We start from the raw sequence: 19,803 nt of genomic DNA on the forward strand, positions 1-19,803 counted from the left end.
AGTATCAGTAAGGACCAAACAATCAGCAAATTAATGGACTTGCGCTGGGAGCACGGAGCACGGAGAGGGTCACACACCACATCCACCATACTGTTAATTACAGCACCATTCCTGGAGGTGGAAGCACATTAAAGTAAAACTGCAGCATGGTGTAATAACAGACTGCCAGCCCGAGAATTCAGCAGCACTTCGCAGAATTAATGCACTCTGTGAGCTACAATGGAGCAGTTCCACGGAGCGCTGGGGCGCATTGCAGCAGCTGCTCAGTGAGAGGAGCGATCCTCGGAGTGAAATCTCCCATCCCAGGGATGTGAGGCACACTGACCCAGAGGGCTCCCCAGGGCTCCCCTGCCTCTCAGCCACATCCATTTCCTGGCTCTCACATCACCTCACGGGCTGAGCCTCACTCGCCGCAGCACCGTGGGCACATCTGACACACCCAGGGTAATTCACTGTGCCCAGGGAAACCCTTCATGAGCAGAACCCAGACAAGGCCAAAGAGACGTCACAGGACCTGAGGGAGCAGACGACGTCAGGGATTGTTTTATGCTGCCATTTGGAATGTTTTAACCATACCTCTGTATGTAAAGTAAACTCTTACTGTTATTGAAATTACAGCACCATTCCCTCTGGGCTTGTGGCGTACCTTAGAGATTTATTCCTAAAACCAGGCCCTGTCCAATGGTTGGAAACTGATTTGAGTTTAAATGCAAGGAAAGAGACTTTATACAATAAACCACACACTTTTCAGGAGCATCCACGTTGCATATATACAAAAAATTATTGCTTCTAATTCATCTAGTTCAACCAAAAAAAAAAAAGCTACCAAAATAGCACTGAAGTCAGATTATGATGTTTTATGCATATACCAGACTTCTTTCGTGTTGTAAATGAAAATAGCATCTTATTACTTTAAGAAAAATAATTAACAGTAATAACCCTAAAAAAAGGCTTTCTACTAAATAAGTTTCAGAAAATAGCAAAAATCAGCCCAGTGGGGAGTCATAAAGCAATATATCTGTCACAGAATTTTTTAAAGAATCTATACAGCTTTGTGGGGCTCCCTCGAGCTACTTTAGCTATGACTAATAAGAACAGATGCACCCAATATGAAATTGTCCTGCTGAAGCAGAAATAAAAATAAAATATTTCTTTCACAAAGCACACCAGAAACTGTTCTATGAGCAGATAATCAGCTGCTCGACAAACACTGCATAGAGACAAGAAATAAAAGTCACTGACTAAAGAGTGTCTTGACAGCCCTAAAGAAAGCTTGAGTAAAAGCTTCTACAAGCAGTGCTTTATTAGAGAGATTTACTAAATATAGCAATATCCTCTGGAAAGTTTATCATCGTATCTTGTAATTTAAACATAGCCATCCAATTTATCTAACCTTCTAACCAACCAGATCCTGTCAAACAAGTGAGAAAGAGAGTCAGGGGCCATAATAGTTTAATCATTTCTGTTTTCTTTTCAAACAATGTTACCGCTGGCCCTGGGGGGCCGTTTGTTGTAGCTCTCCTGTTCTACTGTAGAATATTGCAAACGATATATTTGGAATTACTGTAGCAACTTCAGCACAGTCAGGACTTGTAGTTAACCATATTGATAGTGTAAGTACAATTCCCAAAATACACAGAGTAAACACAGAAGGTTTGGATGCTAAGGAAGTGTCCTTTTGTCACAAGACAGGGTGTCTGAGCTGCTCAGAGAAAAGCTCAGATGTTAAGACCAGTGATTCTCTTTAGGAGAGTCTTGTCAGTAATCTCTAGAACGTGTCTGAAATCCATGTGAATTCCTCTTCAAGCACCTGCAGAATGAGCAGAATAAAGCTGACCTCTCTGGGCTTGGAGATTTCACCTGGAGTCTGCTGCCGGTCTCTGCAACCACATTACAAATCAAGGAAGGAAAAGAAATCTTTTCTAGTTTGGCATGGTGATAATTAATCCTTTTCAAACCCTCTGCCAGCAATTTACCTTTCCAGAACTCTGCACTGCTGTCCCAAATTCTGGGGGAATGCAGCCAGAAGTGAGAGGAGAGTGGGATTCTGAAGGCCAGAAATGCATGATACTCATGAATTCATTTTTATCTCTTGAACTGGGAACACGTCATTGGGATAATTTCAGTCATTTGGTTTGAACAGCCTCACAAAGCCAGTCATTATTTTGCATTGTTCAGCTGCTGGCACCAGCCTGTTTCTGTTTGGTTTTGTACAATGGGGAAAGTAAATTTTTCTCCCATTAAACCACTCTCACTATCTTTAAAATTATCTAAACCCTTATTAATTTCTCCTTTTATTTTGTGCTAGGGCTCCAAACACCTGGTGTACTCCACTCAATCTATTTAAAGGAACAAATCAAATGAGCCAAAGCAGAAATATTTCATTTCCAGTATCAAACACTTGTGTCAGAATGAAAAATACTGAGCTTTAGTGCTGCCTGGTAGCTGCTGTTGGAAACAGTGCTCTTTACATTATATCCCACATTTTACTTGTGCAACAGTATTTCCCCAAAGGAAAGAAGCAGCAAACATGGGAAACAGTTCAACAAAAGATGAAGAGCCAAATCAAGAGGAAAGAAACTGCAGGTAGCTTTGAGTTTTCTGAGGAGGTGGGAAGAAAGAAAATTCCTTAAACTGGAAATAAATTTCTGCTCTTTTTCATATTACTCTTCTATTTAAAGCATCAATTCAGAAGTGAATCTATACTTGGTGTAAAAGAGTCTAAGTAGTTCCTGAACTCATTAGAGCACAAGTAAAAATACATGAGTTATTTCACTTGCTCTAGCAGTCAATATTAGAAGACAAAGATGGAGATGTCTCAGTCTCAACTAATTCTAAACATGAGCATATGCTATGTTGCTAATGAAGCCATTTGTATGGCCATGGAATTGTGAGGGAATTAACCACAGCTGGCACAAGGTGCCACTGACTTCTGAACTCAAACTTGATTAAGCGAGAATCAGTCTCTGAAAGATCGGGTAGAAAGTGAGGGTGAATAGATGGTGCTTAATGAATTCTAAGGCTGTGAACTGATCTGTGTTGATTAAGAAAGTGAAATCTAGTGAATAAAAGCATGGACAGAAATAGCACAGGGGCTCAGTGAATCAAAGCTTTCATCTCTGACCAGCCCGTCCCACTTCTGATACGATGAATAAATTGTACAGCCTTGGCCCCGTTAGCACAGCCCGTGGCACAGGGTGTGTGCAAAGGGTGCTGCAGCACCTCGAGTGACAGGACAAGGGAGAACGGCTCCCCATGGACAGAGGGCACGGTTGGATGGGATACTGGGAAGAAATTCTTCCCTGTCAGGGTGGGGAGGCCCTGGCACAGGTTGCCCCTGGATCCCTGGAAGCGTCCAAGGCCAGGCTGGGGCTTGGAGGCACCTGGCCCAGTCCATTGATGGACTTTAAGTTCCCTTCCCACCCAAATCACTCTGGAATTCCACAACAACCAGAGAAACCCAGAGGCCATGGGCAGAGCTGTGGAGACTCTGGGACTGAAGGGATGTGGCTCAGCAGGGCAGGGTGGACATTTACCAGCAGAGAATGAGGAAATCAGAAATGTGATGAGTCAGGACTGGAAATGCCCGGAGATGTGCACGGGAAATGCCCTCATCATATGACCAACTCTAAGCAAGAAGTTAATGCTCAGACACTCAGTAAAGACAATCCAACACTTCAGCAACAGCAGCTGAATGGAAACTTACACCAGTACTTTGACTGCTGAGCTGCAGCTTCTCTCCAGCAATCTGTCCTAAAAATCTCATCATTAAAGGCAGTGATTAAGACAGAAATGTCACCTTTCATTTATACAGCAGTTTTCATCCTGAAGCACTTCATTAACTATCTTTCCAAAGATCACTGCAATACTGATTTTGCTGTATTTCTCCTCTGTCTACCCAATCACCAAAAAGAGGCAGATTGTATCCTTTTTAGAATCCATCAGATAAAACCTTAAACTGGAGTTTCCATAGAAACACATCATGGGGCTCTCGGTTTCTCTATCAAACCTGTTCTTAAACTTTCAGCTTTACTTAATGCTAGATTTTCAAAAATGCCAATTAGCTCTTTCATTTCATGTAACAGTTGGACTCGATGATCTTGAAAGTCTTTTCCAACATAAATGATTCTATGATTCTATAAAAAGACAAGAGAAGAACAACAGCTGCCCTGGACAGGGGAACAACAGGGAAAATGGTGGGGCTTGGTCATCCAGTAAAATTGGCACTCAAAATCTCCTGTCAAGGTTGTTGTAGATATCTGAACCCCATAGGAACCCTGACTATGGAAAAAATATTGTCATGCAAATGATGACCACAGGACTGGGCCATTTCAGGAATATTCTGACACAAATATATGACTCTCCAGAGTTTACTGACACTGACCGCCAGCTCAGAGCCAGTCTTGTTGTCAATAAAAGTGAATATAAATGTTTGTCTTCATTTTCTTAACATTTCCTTTGGTTCTTTTACTGCATCCAGTACAGTTTAATCACTGCTGCCAGAAACGTAAAATACATTTTTATTACAAAGTCCCCAGAGCTTTGTTACTTTTATCATCAGTTTTAGGCTGTATTGTTTGTCCAGAACTGCTTTCAGTGTCTCGCACAGTTATTCTGGTATAAAATATAGGACTATTAAATACACAGAGTGAAATGTACAGCCCTTCAGTATCTTGTTTTTTCAGTAGCATAATCCCTTACTCTGCAACTAAATCTTTCAAGCATGCCAGTGCTCTGGAATGCAGCTCTGCTCCTTAATTCCAGGATGGAGCAGTTACAAGTGCTAAACCCCCCAGGCTATCTAAGTGTGAGACAAACTTGTAATTTCAGTGACATATGCAGGAGGATTCCTTCTGAGCCTGGGTTTCTGGAATAGCAGTGACATTCCACTGCAGCTTTGAGGCACCTTGATGACTTTGACTTGTTCTAGCACATTTGCTTGGTTTGTGTGTGTTACCTCAGGCTTTCTCTGTTTTGTCAGACACAAATTTTCTCTTTTGCCAAAGCTACAGAAGTAAAGAAATCATTATATTGAAAAATCAAAAAGAGCCCTGGCTGCCCAGATGGATCTTGGGTAAGCCCAGAAATGACAAGTAAAGGCTCTGTGCACACGACCAGCATAGGAAATAGGAGGAGGGTTTCTCCATAGAGAAACTGACTGGAGGGATCTGGGAAATTCGGAAATTTACAAGTCCTACATCCCCTTCTCTTCTTTTCCCCTCCCCCAAACGGGCTCCAGGGCTGGAGGAGCTCTTAGACTGCTACAAGTCTTGAAAACTTAGTCCTCTGCCTCACTGAACCACAACAAACACTCGAGAAAACAAAAATTATCTCCAAAACATTCTCTGTAAGCAAATACCATCAGGAAGGACAGTTTAATTTGACTTTGTATTTGTGGACCTGAATATCCCTTAAGAGGATGTATGGGAGAATTCAAAGGAGTTAATAGAGTAGAATTTCCTAGATTTCTAAAATACTTGTAATACTCATAGCTAGTTTGGCAATAGAAGTATTTGCTGAAAATTTGGCCAGATTTTCTTGGTATTTGTAACAGGGAAAGTATCATAAATCAGGAAAAAAACCCCAGCAGGTTATTTTGCACAAGGATTTGTTTCAAAGCTCAACAGCCCCCAGCAGCAGCACCCCACAGGGGAGGCAGCCTGCTGTGACCCCTGCTTTCTCCTGTTCAATCCATGTACAGCAGCCCCAAACTCGGGATTCCCTCAGGATGAGCTTTGCTCTGAATGATCTTTCATATGTATTCTCTAAGGGTAAACAACATAATGAACCTCCCAGACTCAAAGCTATTTTAAACAGTGAGTCTTTTAATGTGGGAGAAATTACTCTGTTTAAAGAAACCTGATTTTAGGACATCCCTATTTTGGGATTATTATTCAACATATACATACTCTACTTCCACTGAAAACAAATAGTCCCATGATATAAAAATAGCCAACTAAATTAAATGCAGGCTGTTATAGTGTGGGAAATGTTTGTGGGACTTGCATTCTGGCTTTGATTACTTTTAGATGTTTAGGGGGAAACTGATTCAAAGCAGCGCTTTTAACATTAAAGTCAAAATATATGGAGACAGACCTACTGGAAATGTATAAGGAAACTGAAAAAAGTTCTCCAGAGAATTAAAAATTCAACAAAATATTTAAACATGTACATAGCAAGAACCCAGTAGATGTCCTGACATACTTAAATGCACCCTTCAAAACAGGGAATGGCAAACAGCAACGGAAAACAATTGTAGAGTTGCTTAAACTGTATTGTAAACTGGGAAAAGCACGCTAAAATAAGGCACACCACCACACCTCACCTCACCACCAAACTGCCATGGCTAATCCCTGTGGGAACCTCACAGAACACAGCACTTCCTGTGTTTAGAAGAGCATGAGTAAAACTGAGGTTTCACATAAAATTTAGAGTAATAAGCCAGCTCCAAACATAATTCTGAAACTGAATATTCCACACTCAGTGCACTCAATACTCCTCAACCAATACAAGCTTCAAACACTGTCAGCAGAGGCTGTGCTCAATATCCTGCTGACATCTAACGGCAGCTTGGTTCACTACAGAAAAATCCCATTAATAAAGCACACGTGAATAAATATCCTGAGCGCAGACTATTGCCTTCTGTGTCTGCTGATACATGTCACACAAACCCTCCTTCCAATTAACTGCCCACCAGACACACTGGAATTCAAAGAAAGGTCAAATAAACCAGGCTTCACTATGCAGCAGTACCAAGGAGTTCCTGCCGCCAGAATTCCCATATTTGAAATGGCACCGACTTAGGGAAATGAGAAAGCCAAAATCCAATGAAATGTTCCTCTTCATGTGACCTAGAGATTAATAAATCAATTCGCAAGTCCACTGTTTTCTTCTAGGCAGACAGAAACCAAGTTTTATTTCCTTTTGTTACTGAACCAAAAATTAGGAGAGAAGATATTCTGAAGTTATTATTTAGCAAAGAAGGAGAGGAGAGGGGAGGAGAAGGAGAAAGGGAAGAGGAACGGGAAGGGGAAGGGAAGCTCTGCCGCTGGTCAGTGTCCGAGAAATGCCCTGTGGAAGAGCACCTCGATGGCAGCAGATGGCAGCAGTGCCCCACAGGGCAGCGGTGTCCTTGCCCACCCCACCCAGGGGCTGCTCCAACTTCTCTGGCAAACAGCCAAAGAATAAAATTAATGGAATGCAGGCCCATCTAAAATTAGAGAGCAGCTTCCTCTTCTTTAAGCAAAACGCCAACATAAATTTGTGCATCAGTACACGGCGTGCTGCTGAGAGACTGCTGAACCAGGGCTCCCAGCCTGGGGAGGAGAATGGTCTTAACTGCTTATTTTTTACTTTAGAGAGGGGAAATGAAGAGGTTCTTCCTCTTCCCTGCTGAAACAAGGTAAACCCATGCTGTACATATTTTAATGAACAATTTGTATAAATTTTCAAAGCACCTATAGAATCATAGAACCATTATCTTATTATTGGCACCAGCTCAGATTTTTCTAGTGCCAAAATTGCTGTGAGTGACAGGGGTTCCTCACAGCTTATCTACTCTTTCCACGGAGCCTGTCCCTCCCATTTCCAGCACATCCTTCCTTCCTTATCGATGCTGATGTACTCTAAACCAGCCTATTTGCCAGAAGATCCTGAGGTCAACCAGCCCATGGAATCTCACGGATTCTCATTCAATTGCAGCATTGTGATATTTACAAACTATGGTCAAATATCACATTGCATTGTGAGTTTCCTCGTGGCATTTGCCAGCTGCGTGCAGGTGACAGCTTGAGCAAAGAATGATTATCAGTTCTCCTTTGGACAGCTCACAGGTTCTCCCTTCCTTTCACCTGTGTGAAAAAATAGCCCCGTGTGAGGGCTAATACATACAGAGCATAGGTAAAACTCACAAAACTGTAGATAATAGGACAAAAAGGTTGAGGAATTACTAATACGAGAACAGCAGGTGTCAGCCCTTGTAAATGTACTAATAACAAACGTGAGTAAAGATAATGGACAGAAGGAATTTTAAAAGGTCACTCTGGGATCTCGAGGCAGATTTAGTCTTTAGTTTCATGTACTGCTCATCTGGATCAGTCTGAAATCAACTGGCACAAGTGTGGCAGGAGGCGTTCACAGCAGCAACAGCAAGAGTATTCATGAGGGGTCTTACACACACTGGAGAAAGTGTTGGCCGTTCTCCAGTGCTGTTCTTGTCACCTGGAGACATCAAGAACCACGACTACATTTAGCATTCAGCTCCACTCCTACCTCATGCCTCAACCAATTGTGCTACCAAACCAAAATCTTTGCTCCTCTGGTACGTAATGGACAGCAAGGTCAGGCTGTCCATTTAGGCTCTTCCAAGGAAGAGTTTAACACAGAATAACATCAACACTGGAAAGAAATATCTCTACTTTAGTAGTCTAATACCATTTTTGTTTATAGGCTGTGATGTGTTTTATGAAGAAGAAGAAATTGCACTCTGTCAGTATGCAGTGTAACGTGATAGATGCATGTTTGCACGTGCCCACTAATTACCAACATCCCATAGAGAAATAAAGGTTAAAGAATAGCCAGTAATTATTTCTAGACCTCATAACTCACACTAATATAGAATTCAACTTTGGAACTCTTATCAAATTTAACAATCTTTACAATCTGGTATGCAATGCCTGTGTGTGTATGATGTGCTTCTCCACGGACTTTGTGGATGGACCTTGAAGGAAAGCTGCAGAAATCATTACTGCGGCCTCTTCCAAAAGGGATGAAAGATATCAACTCACCACGTGAGAAGAAGAGAGTGTGGGGAAGAGAAGCAATAAAACCTCACGGAACACTTGTTCCATCCTCACATTAAACCACACACGAGGCCAGGGCAGCTGGAACTTTCCTCGCTGCTCCCGTGGGGAGGGGATGCTCGGGGCTCACTCACGTCAGGCGATGGCTGCCCGTCGGTCCGGTCGCTCACTCCGTGCCTTCCCCTCCTGCTTTTCCTGCCCTGCCCGCCTTCCCTGCCGCCCTCGGCCGCCCTCCAGCCGCTTTTTCTCCGCCGTCCCCGAACCGGGCGGCGCTGCCGGGGCTCCCGATATGGCCGCTCCCTCACGCCCTCAGCGGCTGTGGCGCCCCCTGGCGGCGGGGGCGGGCGCGAGCGGCCACGCCCGGGGCGCGCGGGCGGGGCGGGCGCGCGGCGGTTGCGCTGAGGGAGCCCTGAGGGGGCGGTGGCGGTGGCGGTGACGGCGGGGCGGCGCAGAGGCGGCGCAGAGGGGACGAGGGACGCGGCGCGGACTCCCAGGCGGCTCTGAGAGGACGCGGAACGGACTCGCAGGCGGCTCTGAAGGCGCTCGGCGACCATGGCAGATCACGAAGCGGGGTTACCGCAGAAGCCCCGTCGGCCGCCAGGTAACGGCCGCGGGGGGAGCGGGCAGGGGGCTGTCCCCAAACGGCCCCGCAGCGGCCGCTCCTCGCGCGCTCGGGGCGCCTTCGTGTCTCTCTTATCTCTCCGCTTTTTCCTTTCGGTTTTAAGTTACTGCTTTATTTAGTCGCAAAGTTTGAAGATGCTTCGCCAAAGTTAAGTCCGCGGGAGGAGCGAGGAGCGGTCGTGCTTCGCTTTCCGGGCAGCCTCCGCTTCCTTCAGCCCCGGCTGCCGAGGGGTCACCGGAGCGACCCCAGCCCCGGTTAACGGGGGATGCTGGGCTCACTGCCCCGGTTAACGGGAGATGTCGAGCCGCCAGCACCGGTTAACGGGGGATGTCGAGCCGCCAGCATCGGTTAACGGGCGATGCTGAGCCCCGAGCCCCGGCTAACGGGGGATGCTGAGTCGCAGCACCGGTTAACGGGGGATGCTGAGCCCACTGCCCCAATTAACGAGGGATGCTGAGCCCCCAGCCCCGGTTAACGGGGGATGCAGAGTCCCGAGCCCCGGTTAACGGGGCATGCTGAGTCCCGAGCCCCGGTTAACGGGGGATGCTGAGCCCACTGCCCCAATTAACGAGGGATGCTGAGCCCCGAGCCCCGGTTAAGGGGGGATGCTGAGCCCCGAGCCCCGGTTAACGGGGCATGCAGAGTCCCGAGCCCCGGTTAACGGGGCATGCAGAGTCCCGAGCCCCGGTTAACGGGGCATGCTGAGTTCCAGCCCCGGTTAACGGGGGATGCTGAGCCCCGGATAACGGGGGATGCTGAGCCCCTATCCCCGGATAACGGGGAACGCTGAGCCCCCGGCCAACGCGGGGCTGAGCCCGCTGGCCCTTCGGGTGACGTGGCCGCAGGTGGTGATTGCCGGCAGGTCCTCACACCGCCCTCGGGAACGCGTCGGAGCATCACCACGAGCCGCCCCGGTGGCGTAACTCGGGTGGGTTTCTGTGGTGCATGATTTCCTTTACTGTGCAGTAACTCGGATCTCTAAGGGGAAAACTATGCAAATAATGACAAGCAGGGTCAACAGACGCAATCCCTGGGGTGCTGCACCAGTAAGTGAGAACAAAAAGAACGTAAGGATTGTTTTTTGACGCTACTGTGGCTTTTTACTGCAGCCATATCCTGTCTAGGTGTGACTGGAGGAAGTGGTAGAAATCTTCAGGTGGGGCAATGACTTACATTGAATTTTTACTTCTTGGTATCCTTATTGACATGGGGTTTGGCCTTCCAGTTAAGAGGTGTTGGTTGTGATGTGGCTCAGGACATTTTGGAGATGCACTGAGATAGCACAACTGAAAGTTTCACTCACTGTAAGCTGGAATGTTTCCCTGTCACTTCCATTGTTCAGAAACAGGCAGCGGAAAAGCCCAGATTTATTTTATGATTTTCTCATTTGCAACCGGAGAAGGAAATATATTTGTAAGATGGCTTTGTGTACGAAGCCTTTGGCTGGGTAATGTGAGTTGTTGTATAAATAACTGTGGATTTCTTTGGGCCTCATGCCCAATGGCACATGTTGGTTCTGGTATCCTTGGAGGGGAGTTGCATTTCATGTGTAACTATGCTCGTTATTAATACCTCGCCATGGTCACGTCAGTGGCAGTCTTGTCTCTGCAAGCCTTTCCTGAACACGCTGCTGAGGAGGTTTCTTCCTGCAACTCTCATGTGGTCACAATAAAATACGGACTAAGTGGCATTAGACGTAGTTTGGTTATTGGATGTCGTAACTTTGGGTATTTCCCATGTGAAATGCTCTGAGAAGCATCTGTGACGACATCTAGTTTACTTTGAAATTGTTGTTTTGTTTTCAGTCAGGGCACATTTTTGCTGACAGTAGTGTGCTTGTTTGGATTGTGGAGTCTTTGCAGAAGGAAATAAATCACAAATGAACCATGTGCCTCACCTCAAGCTGTAACGAGAACTTTCCCTTCCATCTTAGCCTCCAGCACTAAGTGTGTATTATAAATTCTTAATACAGTTTGATGGTCCAAGTGATAATTTCTTGTTAAAGTAACGGTGACTATTCCAGTCAGCCTTAAAGGCATTGAAGGCTGATTCAATTAAGTTTTTTTTTTATTATTATTATTATTTTAGTACTCTTTCTCCTTGTGGTTTATTTCTTGAAGAGGTTGCTCAAGAATATTTGCATTTTTTTTTTGTTGCCTACTCAGATTTGCCCACCACAGCAGGCTATAAATCCAAGGTGTGGGCTTGCCTGCCTTTTAGCTCAGGAGAAAATTCCAGCGGCAGGTTTAGGGATACTGTCAGCCATCACTTAGTGCAGGGATTGTTTTCAGCCTGTGGGGTGGGCAGGGATGGGGATCACCTCCAGGAGCTGCAGCGTTACCTCTGCACCACCTCTGTCCATCCCAGGTGAGTGCTTTGAGCTGGCTGCTCTCAGGATGTCACTGAGTCTCACTGAGAAATCAGACAATAATTGCCTTTTGATGAAGTTATCCCAGTGCTGAGATGAGATGGTTCAGAACCAGCTCACCTCACAAGGTCCAGGCATGTTTCTTGGATCTCACAGTTTTCCACAAGGCAGCATCCCTCTCCCTTCTTGTCTTGTGAAACACAACACACTGGTGTTAAATAAAGCATCCTCTTTGCTCAGTCTTGAAATTTGACATCATTTGAGGTTGACTTCTACATGAAGCCCCAAATCTCCAGAGAAGGAAGGTGATGTTTGTGTGTGCTGAGTGTCACCCTGGGACATCCCTGCCTGGCAGCAGGCTCCTGGCAGCTCGTTAGGAGTCTTAGCTGGCAGGATAAGAAACTTCCTGTAGCTCTGTGAATGCCTCCCAGCCCACATTTTGTCATGGCTTTGGCTGGGTATCTTTTGAAACCACCAGCTCGTTAGTTGATCCCAGAGTTCCCCTCAGCTGGTGTCTTCTCCTGACAGAGAAATAAGGTGTGAGGAGTTTCTGGCCAAGAAATTCTTCATGGAGGCTTTATTCCAGCTAATCTTGTACCTCATCCAACTTCCCAGATCCAACAGGTCTGAGAATTGTGGTTTCTTTAGATCTGCACCAGTGCTAGCTGGAACAGAACCCAAGTTCCAACAGTGATGTCCCAGAGCTGGCAGGCTGTGGGGTATTTGTGTTTTACTCCTTACATGAGTTCCTCTGACTTCTCAGAAAACAAAGGAACACAAGTTCCGCTGCTGCCTGCAAGTCACTCTGCTGGAAAAACCCAGGGAGAAAAAGGCATTGGGGAATTGAAACTTCAGTGTTGGTACACTTCTGCATAACTGCTGCTTGGACAGCCTTCTGCTCTCAGCCATCTTGCACAACTTAGAGACCGGTGAATATCAAAGTCGAATTTGGCTTCTAATTTGATTTCTGATCTAAACCTAATGCATTTGGCCAGAGAAGTAGTGCTAACAGTGACTTATTTCAAGCAACATTCAACATAAATATCCAATTTAGGCACTTCATTAGGCACTCTTGGGTTTAAAGAAGTGAACATTTCTGCTCTTTTGTAGATGATGACAATACTGGCCTCGGTGTGTGTGGATGGATCCTGGTGATCACCTCACTTGTGTTCACTGTCCTTACATTTCCTATATCAATATGGATGTGCATAAAGGTAAAATTGTTCACTGTTTAGTTGCATTAAAACTTTAAGCAATAGCAGAGTGGCTATTATTGTTCTCAGTTGGATTTACCTGTTCTAAATAAAAACTAATCCAACTCTGTTCTTTCCTGAGCTATAGTAGACAGTAGATAGCAAAGCCCAGCCCTTCAGGGCATTCATCTTCACAGCAAAAATAAAAGTGGTATTATAATATTTGGTCAAAAGAATTCCTGCATTGACATTTTTACTACATCTGCCCAGTTGTCATTAATAAATAAGCTCATTTGAAGGATCAGAATAATTGCAAGAACCCATAACTACTCCTAGAGAACTCATATTTTATTTTTTAAGGAGCTCTCCCCCTGTATATCACATGTCTAAGTATGAAGCATGTAAATAGAAATCTGTAATTATGTACCTAGATGTGGCTGTGTGTGACACATTTGAAGACACGGTGTTGTCTGTGATCACTCTGAAGTTGATGTTTGCAGTTTCCAGGCAGGAGGAGTTATTTCCTCCTGGCTCGGTTGATGTGGTATCAGAATTGGAGCTGGAAAAATTCCTGCTGGGTCACAAATGCTGCCCTTTGTTGTGTCGTTGCCAGGATACCCCTGATAGCTGCTGCTGGTGCCTGGATCTGCCCAGGTGCCATCCTGTTGGGAGTCTGAGGAATATTTCTTGTGGACTATTGTCCTGGTTTTTTCCTTTTGCTCTTTGACAATAAAGTTTAGGCTAAAATTCTCAAAAGCAGCCAGTAGAGAAATGTAAATATTAAATTTGAGACTCAAGACTGTCCTAGCCTGGTGTGTGCATAATTTGGAATCCATCATGTGACTTCTGGAGCCTGTGTGTGACATCCAACAATCTGTTCCAGATTATCAAGGAATACGAGCGAGCCATCATCTTCAGACTTGGACGCATCCTGAAAGGGGGAGCAAAGGGACCAGGTATGTCCTGGATAGCAATTTGTTCCAATTAGTCATCAGCAAAACAATAATGGTGTAGAGACATTGCAGTAAAGTGGCAAATGGATTTCTCAAGAATTCTGTTACTTCCAGTAAGAGGGGATGTGTTACAACAGGAATTGGACTTTATGAGCCTCGTGGGTCTCTTCCAGCCCATAAAGTTCTGATTCATACTCTGGGTTGAGAAGCCAGCAAACTTAATTTTACCCAGCTCTCCTTTGTTAATGTATGATCTGCAGGCAGAATCAAAAGCACTAAATGTAAAGGGAGTTTTCAAATTAGTTATTTGAAAAAAGAAGTTTGATGTGTCAGTTAAACCCAATAAGTCTAAAAGCCTTGATGTCCTTCAAAAGTAACAGAAGCCAGCAGAGTATTTGATAGTTTTGACAAGTTGCCTGTGCATTTTAGAAACTCTGGGATCTGCAAGAATGTTACTTTCAGCTGCTGCTCCTGCTGATGAAAGTGACAGAAAGGGACAATGGCTTCGTCCTTCATTTTCACCCAGGCTTTGCAATGTTCCACATTGCTGTAAAGCTGAAGAATCTCAGTGAACCACCAGCACAGAAGGCAGGAGGTTGATGCTTGCCAGAATTAGGCCCCACAAGTAACTGTATGGGGGACATTTTTAAAGTAGCTGTTAATAGTTCTGCGACTGTTTTATTTCCAAATGTTAAAAATCTCTAAGTAAGCGATACCCAGACAAATTAAATTTTCTCAGCATGCATTTTTTGAAAATCTTACCTTGGTTTGGAAGCCACTAACAAGTGTTCTGCTGCTGAGCTCCTCACAAGGAGTTGCACAGCCACAATGGTTGGATCTCAGCTTATTGCATTAGCAAGTTTTGTCTGTTTTAATGACCCATTTTCACATCTTCTTGAATGGATTTTTTGGCACAGGTTTGTTTTTTGTCCTGCCTTGCACAGACAGCTTCATCAAAGTTGATATGAGAACCATCTCTTTTGATATCCCTCCTCAGGAGGTGAGTTTGCATTTGCCTTTGCATCTACTACAGTACTTGCAGAATTTTGTGCACTTTGCTTTTCCTTCTCCCCTCTCAGTACTGGATAACATGCAGTTTGAATACAGATTCCTTGCAGGTGCAATGTATTGTGAAGAATACACACATCCCTTAGAAATGTCATCCAGTAAGGGAAGAGCACTGAAAGAAAACAGATGATGCTCTGAGGATCAAATGAGATAATTGAATACTGCCTGAGAGCTGGAATGGGAGGGGTTTGGAACGAAGGCTGCTGGGTTTCATACAACATTCCCTAATTGCTTCTGTGAAATCTGGAAAATTTCCAGGCACAGCAGGGATCTGTCCTGTGCCAATTTATCTACATGTATAAACTGGCTCAAGTAAGGGGATGAGATTGCTATATACATCAGATGCTGTTTATAGCAGCTGGGGGAATGGTGGTCAGCTCCCTTCGCTGGGTTTGTGTGCACGTGGCTCCTGTGCCCTGCCCTCACAGGATCATGATGAGGATGCTGCCACTCGTGGCATGTCCTAAAGAACAAAAAAAAATCACTTTGATTTCCAGTCAGATTTTCCTGGACATCCTAACTTTGTAGCAGAATGTCTCCTGAGCATTAAGCCAGCTGAACTCAGTGCTGCCAACTCCATGGATAACAAAAGAACAAAACCCAACCGTCCCTCTAAAAATCATTTAGTGAACAATTGTATCCTGCTGGTTATAACTGCATCACGTGTGTATCGGGTGCATTGTGTGAGACAGAGATGCTCCATGCAACCTGTGTCGTGCATCTGTTTCCTGTCACATCTGCCTGTGGGTGTGTTGCTCGTGGTTAGTTGTAGATTGAGACAAATGGCAGCTGTCCTGGTACACTCTAAAGGGTAATTGGGAGAAACCTAATCACTGGCAGGCAGAATGTGCTTGCAGCTGCTGATGTACCATTAGTGAGGTCATCAGTAATCCGGTTTTTCTTTTGACTCAATTAAATTACGCTTGTGGATTTAAGTTTGTGTTCTTTACACAGAGGCAGAAATGCATTTTTATTTGTTCAACACGATATTTGCGTGCTACTCATTCTTTAGCTTTAGTGTTAAGAAAAGCCTGCTAAAAGAGGTAGTTGGGGAAGGGACAGAGCAGGTAAATCTTGGAGGTAATTGTGCACCATGGAACGAGGGCAGCTCTGGGCATGGCCCTGGCTCTCGGAGCTCCCATGTGCATGGCACACTCCCGTCCCAGGAGGCTGCAGCTGTGCAGCACAGTCCCCACAGCCCTGCTGCCAGGCTGCCTCACACAGCCCTGTGTAACCTCTGAAAGGCAGCATGGGGACCTGCCTGGTCCTTGCCACAATCACTGGTTAAACCTTCCCAGGTGAAGATGAATTCCAGAGCAAATAATTTCTGCCTTTTCTCTTTTTCCTGTCACTGGTATGACTTGCAGATCCCTCTGTAAATTCGAGGAAGTGGGTTAAAAATAACATAAGGGCAAAGCTAATGGAATGTGTTTTTCGCTGAGAAGTTTCTAATCCCATATTTAGTCTCAGCTTTGCAGAGCTGTACTGGGAGGTTTGTGAACACTGGGACACGTTCACATGCAGCATATGTGCATAAGGACTTTTGTTTTCAAGACAGTGGGAAAACAGGACTTGGTGTAGTAAAACAAAACACGTGATTGTCATAATAATTAACCTGGCATTTATGGGATATTCTGTACTTTCCCCACTGCTTTTCAGATCCTGACCAGGGACTCGGTGACAATTAACGTGGATGGAGTGGTTTATTACAGGGTGCAGAATGCCACCCTGGCCGTGGCAAACATCACCAACGCCGACTCAGCCACCCGGCTCCTGGCACAGACCACCCTGAGGAATGTCCTGGGCACCAAAAGCCTCTCTGAGATCCTCTCTGACCGTGAGGAAATTGCACACAGCATGCAGGTATGAGCAGCCTGGAACAATCCATCAAACAGCAGGTTAAGCAGCAATCCCATGGATAACTTAAAGGCGTGGATTTATTTTATCTCTAAGTGATAGGTTGTGATTTGGAGCTGTAGGCAAGGATCTCTTGTGGGGGCACTCTGTAAAACAAGAATGAGGGACTAAAGCACTAAGGGCCAGTGGGGCAAGGGATACAGGAGAGGAGGGCTTCCCTGGATCCTTGTGTCAGTCCTTCATTGTTGAAGGAAACTGCCACAGAATTCCTTCAATACATTAATCAAGCACTGGGGGGTTTTGTTAGTTTAAAACAGTTGTGCTCTTAGAGCTGTCAAATCATACTCAAATACTAAAGCCCTGAAAGTGTGAAAATTTGAAAAGAATTCGTTTGGTTTTTTGGTCGTTCTTCGAATTTGGGGATCAGTTTGAGCCAGGTGTGTGGCTTCACTTACCTGTCCTGCTCTGTAGGTCACACTGGATGAGGCCACAGACAACTGGGGCATTAAGGTGGAACGTGTGGAGATCAAGGATGTGAAGCTGCCCATCCAGCTGCAGAGAGCCATGGCTGCAGAAGCAGAGGCAGCCCGGGAGGCGAGAGCCAAGGTAATGACATCAACCTGGGGGCTGGATTTGGATTTTCCCAAGTAAGAAATACACCATTCCCTCTCAAGCCCTTGTAGGTACAAAAAAGTACAGCTTGAGGGAGAAAGTATTTTCAGCTATCTGTGGGGAGTGCCTCTGGTTTTGAGAGGCAGTGCTGCAAGAAACACAAAAGCTTTTGAAGATAGAATAAATGCTTGCATTGCATCCTCAAGACCTGATGCCAGCTTTTGTGATCCTGCATTCTGGATAGGAAGATACCAGGCACTGGGGCCTGGAGAGCAGACAGGAGTGGGCTGTGCCTGCTGAAAGCACGTGCCCAGGGCAGGTCACTTGCCAGGTGCTGGGCAGTGCCTTTGGTACCTGCCTAGGCTGTAATCAGCCCCTGGATTCCCTGCCCCTCCTGTGCACGATGAGTTCAGGTTCACCGGTTTTGCCTCCGCAGGTGATCGCGGCCGAGGGCGAGATGAACGCGTCCAGGGCGCTGAAGGAGGCGTCCATGGTGATCACGGAGTCTCCCGCTGCTCTCCAGCTCCGGTACCTGCAGACCCTGACCACCATCGCTGCTGAGAAGAATTCCACCATCGTCTTCCCCCTGCCCATAAACATCCTGCAGGGCCTCCTAGGTGTGAAGGAGTAGAGGCTCGGGAGGGGCGAGCTCGGGGTCAGCCCATGTTTGCAGCACTGAATTCCCTGTGTAGTGTAGCTTGTGGCAGTGTTAGCAAAGTGGGTTTGCTGAGGAACCTTTTTGTTTTACTGAGTGTGTTATAGAACTTGTATGTAATGTTTGTGAATGTGGGCAACCGCAATATTTGAAGTTGAAAGCCTCTCAGAGGGCATACAAGCAGGTTGTGATCTTAAATAAATTTTATCCACATTGTCCTGGATGGGACACCTCTAATCCAAAACCTCCTTTTCAAATAGAATAGAAAACCACTTGTGGTAGAGGTGATCCAACATTTGGAATTATTCCTTCTACAAAATGGGTCTGTAGCCCTGCAAGGGAAGTGGAAAAGTGTCCTGGGGACTCCTGAAAATCAGACTCGTGCTCTCTAAACCAGTCCCCCTTGATGAGAAACAGTTGCTAGTGGAAATTTCTGTCTTTCTGCCACCGAGGAATGGCACAAACATGCGTAGTGATGGATACAACGTGCTTGTGGTCACTGATGGGCTGCTCTTGTTATGGAGCTGGGGCTGCACAGAGTTACACTGCTTTAAAGCACTGAAAAACCTCTGCTCGTATCTGTTTCTCCTAAAAAAATTTTTAAAAAACCAAAGTACTGCATTTTATCCAGACCTAAACCTTTTTTCTCTAGGAAATGACTTGTCTGTAACTAGTAGGAAGGACTGGTGTTTAACAGAAGGTGCTGCACTGGTGCTTTACCTGTTGGTGCTGCTCTGTGCAGACCTGGAGTGATTGTTGTGTCAATAAGGGCTTACACTTCATCCCCAAGGCAGCTGAGCCTCGGCTCACATAACCCAAGCTGTTAAACTTCTTGTTTTGTACCTCTGTAGTCCAGAAAAATAGGAGAAGATTTGGAGGCTGCATGGGGAAGGCTCGTCAGGCTGCCACCAGCACTGAGTCTGACATCTTTAAATTCTGGGACGTGGCAATGGAACTGAAACCCCAAGATCAGTGATGTAAGTGCCCTTCTCCCACTGGCCAGCATAAGTCCCTGTTGTTCCTTATGCCCTTTCTGCTCCAATCAGCTCTGTATTTACAGGTGTTTTAGGCCTGGGTACCTGTGCCTCGACACGCTGTGCCTTTGTCACTGGCAGGAGATGCCCAAGTGTTGTTGCTTTTCTGCCTGTCTGTTGGGCAGGTTTTCCTCTGCATCGCCAAAGGAATATACTCTGTGTTTGTCAAGGTGGCAGCTCGTGTAAGCTGAGCTTTACTTCTGGCTGAGAGCAGGAGAATCAGTTAACAAAGCTGGAATAATTAGCATTGCTGTGCTCAGGCACTTGGAGTGGGAAACAGAGCAACAGCACAGCTCCAAGTTATTCCTTAGGGAAGATGAGTCACCCTGTAACTCCCGCTGCTCCTGCTGCAGGTGCCACCCCTGTGAATTCTTGTTGACACAAGATGCTTTTTGCTCTCATCCTGAATAAAAAACATGCTGTTTACTAATGAGTGAGTTTCTGAAAGAGTAAAATACTGTTTATCGGGGTCTCAAATGCATATAATTCTGAAGACGGGAAAGCAAAGCAGTCCCAAACTCCTCAAAGGAATCTCTGTAACCTTTTAGTAAAAAGTCTGTGCAAAGAAGGTTTTGGTTTCTAAGATGCGTTCAAACGCGGGATCCACGGCTGCTCTTTAATGTTTTCTTCTTCGTAACAA

At 45.4% G+C, this 19,803-nt stretch overlaps 1 protein-coding gene across 2 annotated transcripts; it reads left to right on the plus strand.

Moving 5' to 3' along the window:
* Positions 1–9,260: 9,260 nt before the first annotated feature.
* Positions 9,261–19,770, plus strand: STOM (stomatin). 2 transcript variants are annotated; one of them, XM_040083572.2, is made up of 9 exons: positions 9,261–9,402; positions 12,902–13,005; positions 13,868–13,940; positions 14,855–14,937; positions 16,665–16,868; positions 17,334–17,468; positions 17,911–18,091; positions 18,981–19,106; positions 19,190–19,770. In XM_040083572.2, exons 1-8 carry the CDS (start codon positions 9,354–9,356, stop codon positions 19,103–19,105), a joined length of 954 nt encoding a protein of 317 aa, XP_039939506.1. In that variant the 5' UTR covers positions 9,261–9,353; the 3' UTR covers position 19,106; positions 19,190–19,770. The 2 variants fall into 2 exon arrangements, with proteins under 2 accessions (XP_039939506.1, XP_039939505.1); XM_040083571.2 differs by having other exon boundaries at positions 18,981–19,770.
* Positions 19,771–19,803: the final 33 nt, after the last annotated feature.

This window comes from Hirundo rustica, chromosome 20 (genome assembly GCF_015227805.2).
Source record: "Hirundo rustica isolate bHirRus1 chromosome 20, bHirRus1.pri.v3, whole genome shotgun sequence".
NCBI classification, from domain to species: domain Eukaryota; kingdom Metazoa; phylum Chordata; class Aves; order Passeriformes; family Hirundinidae; genus Hirundo; species Hirundo rustica.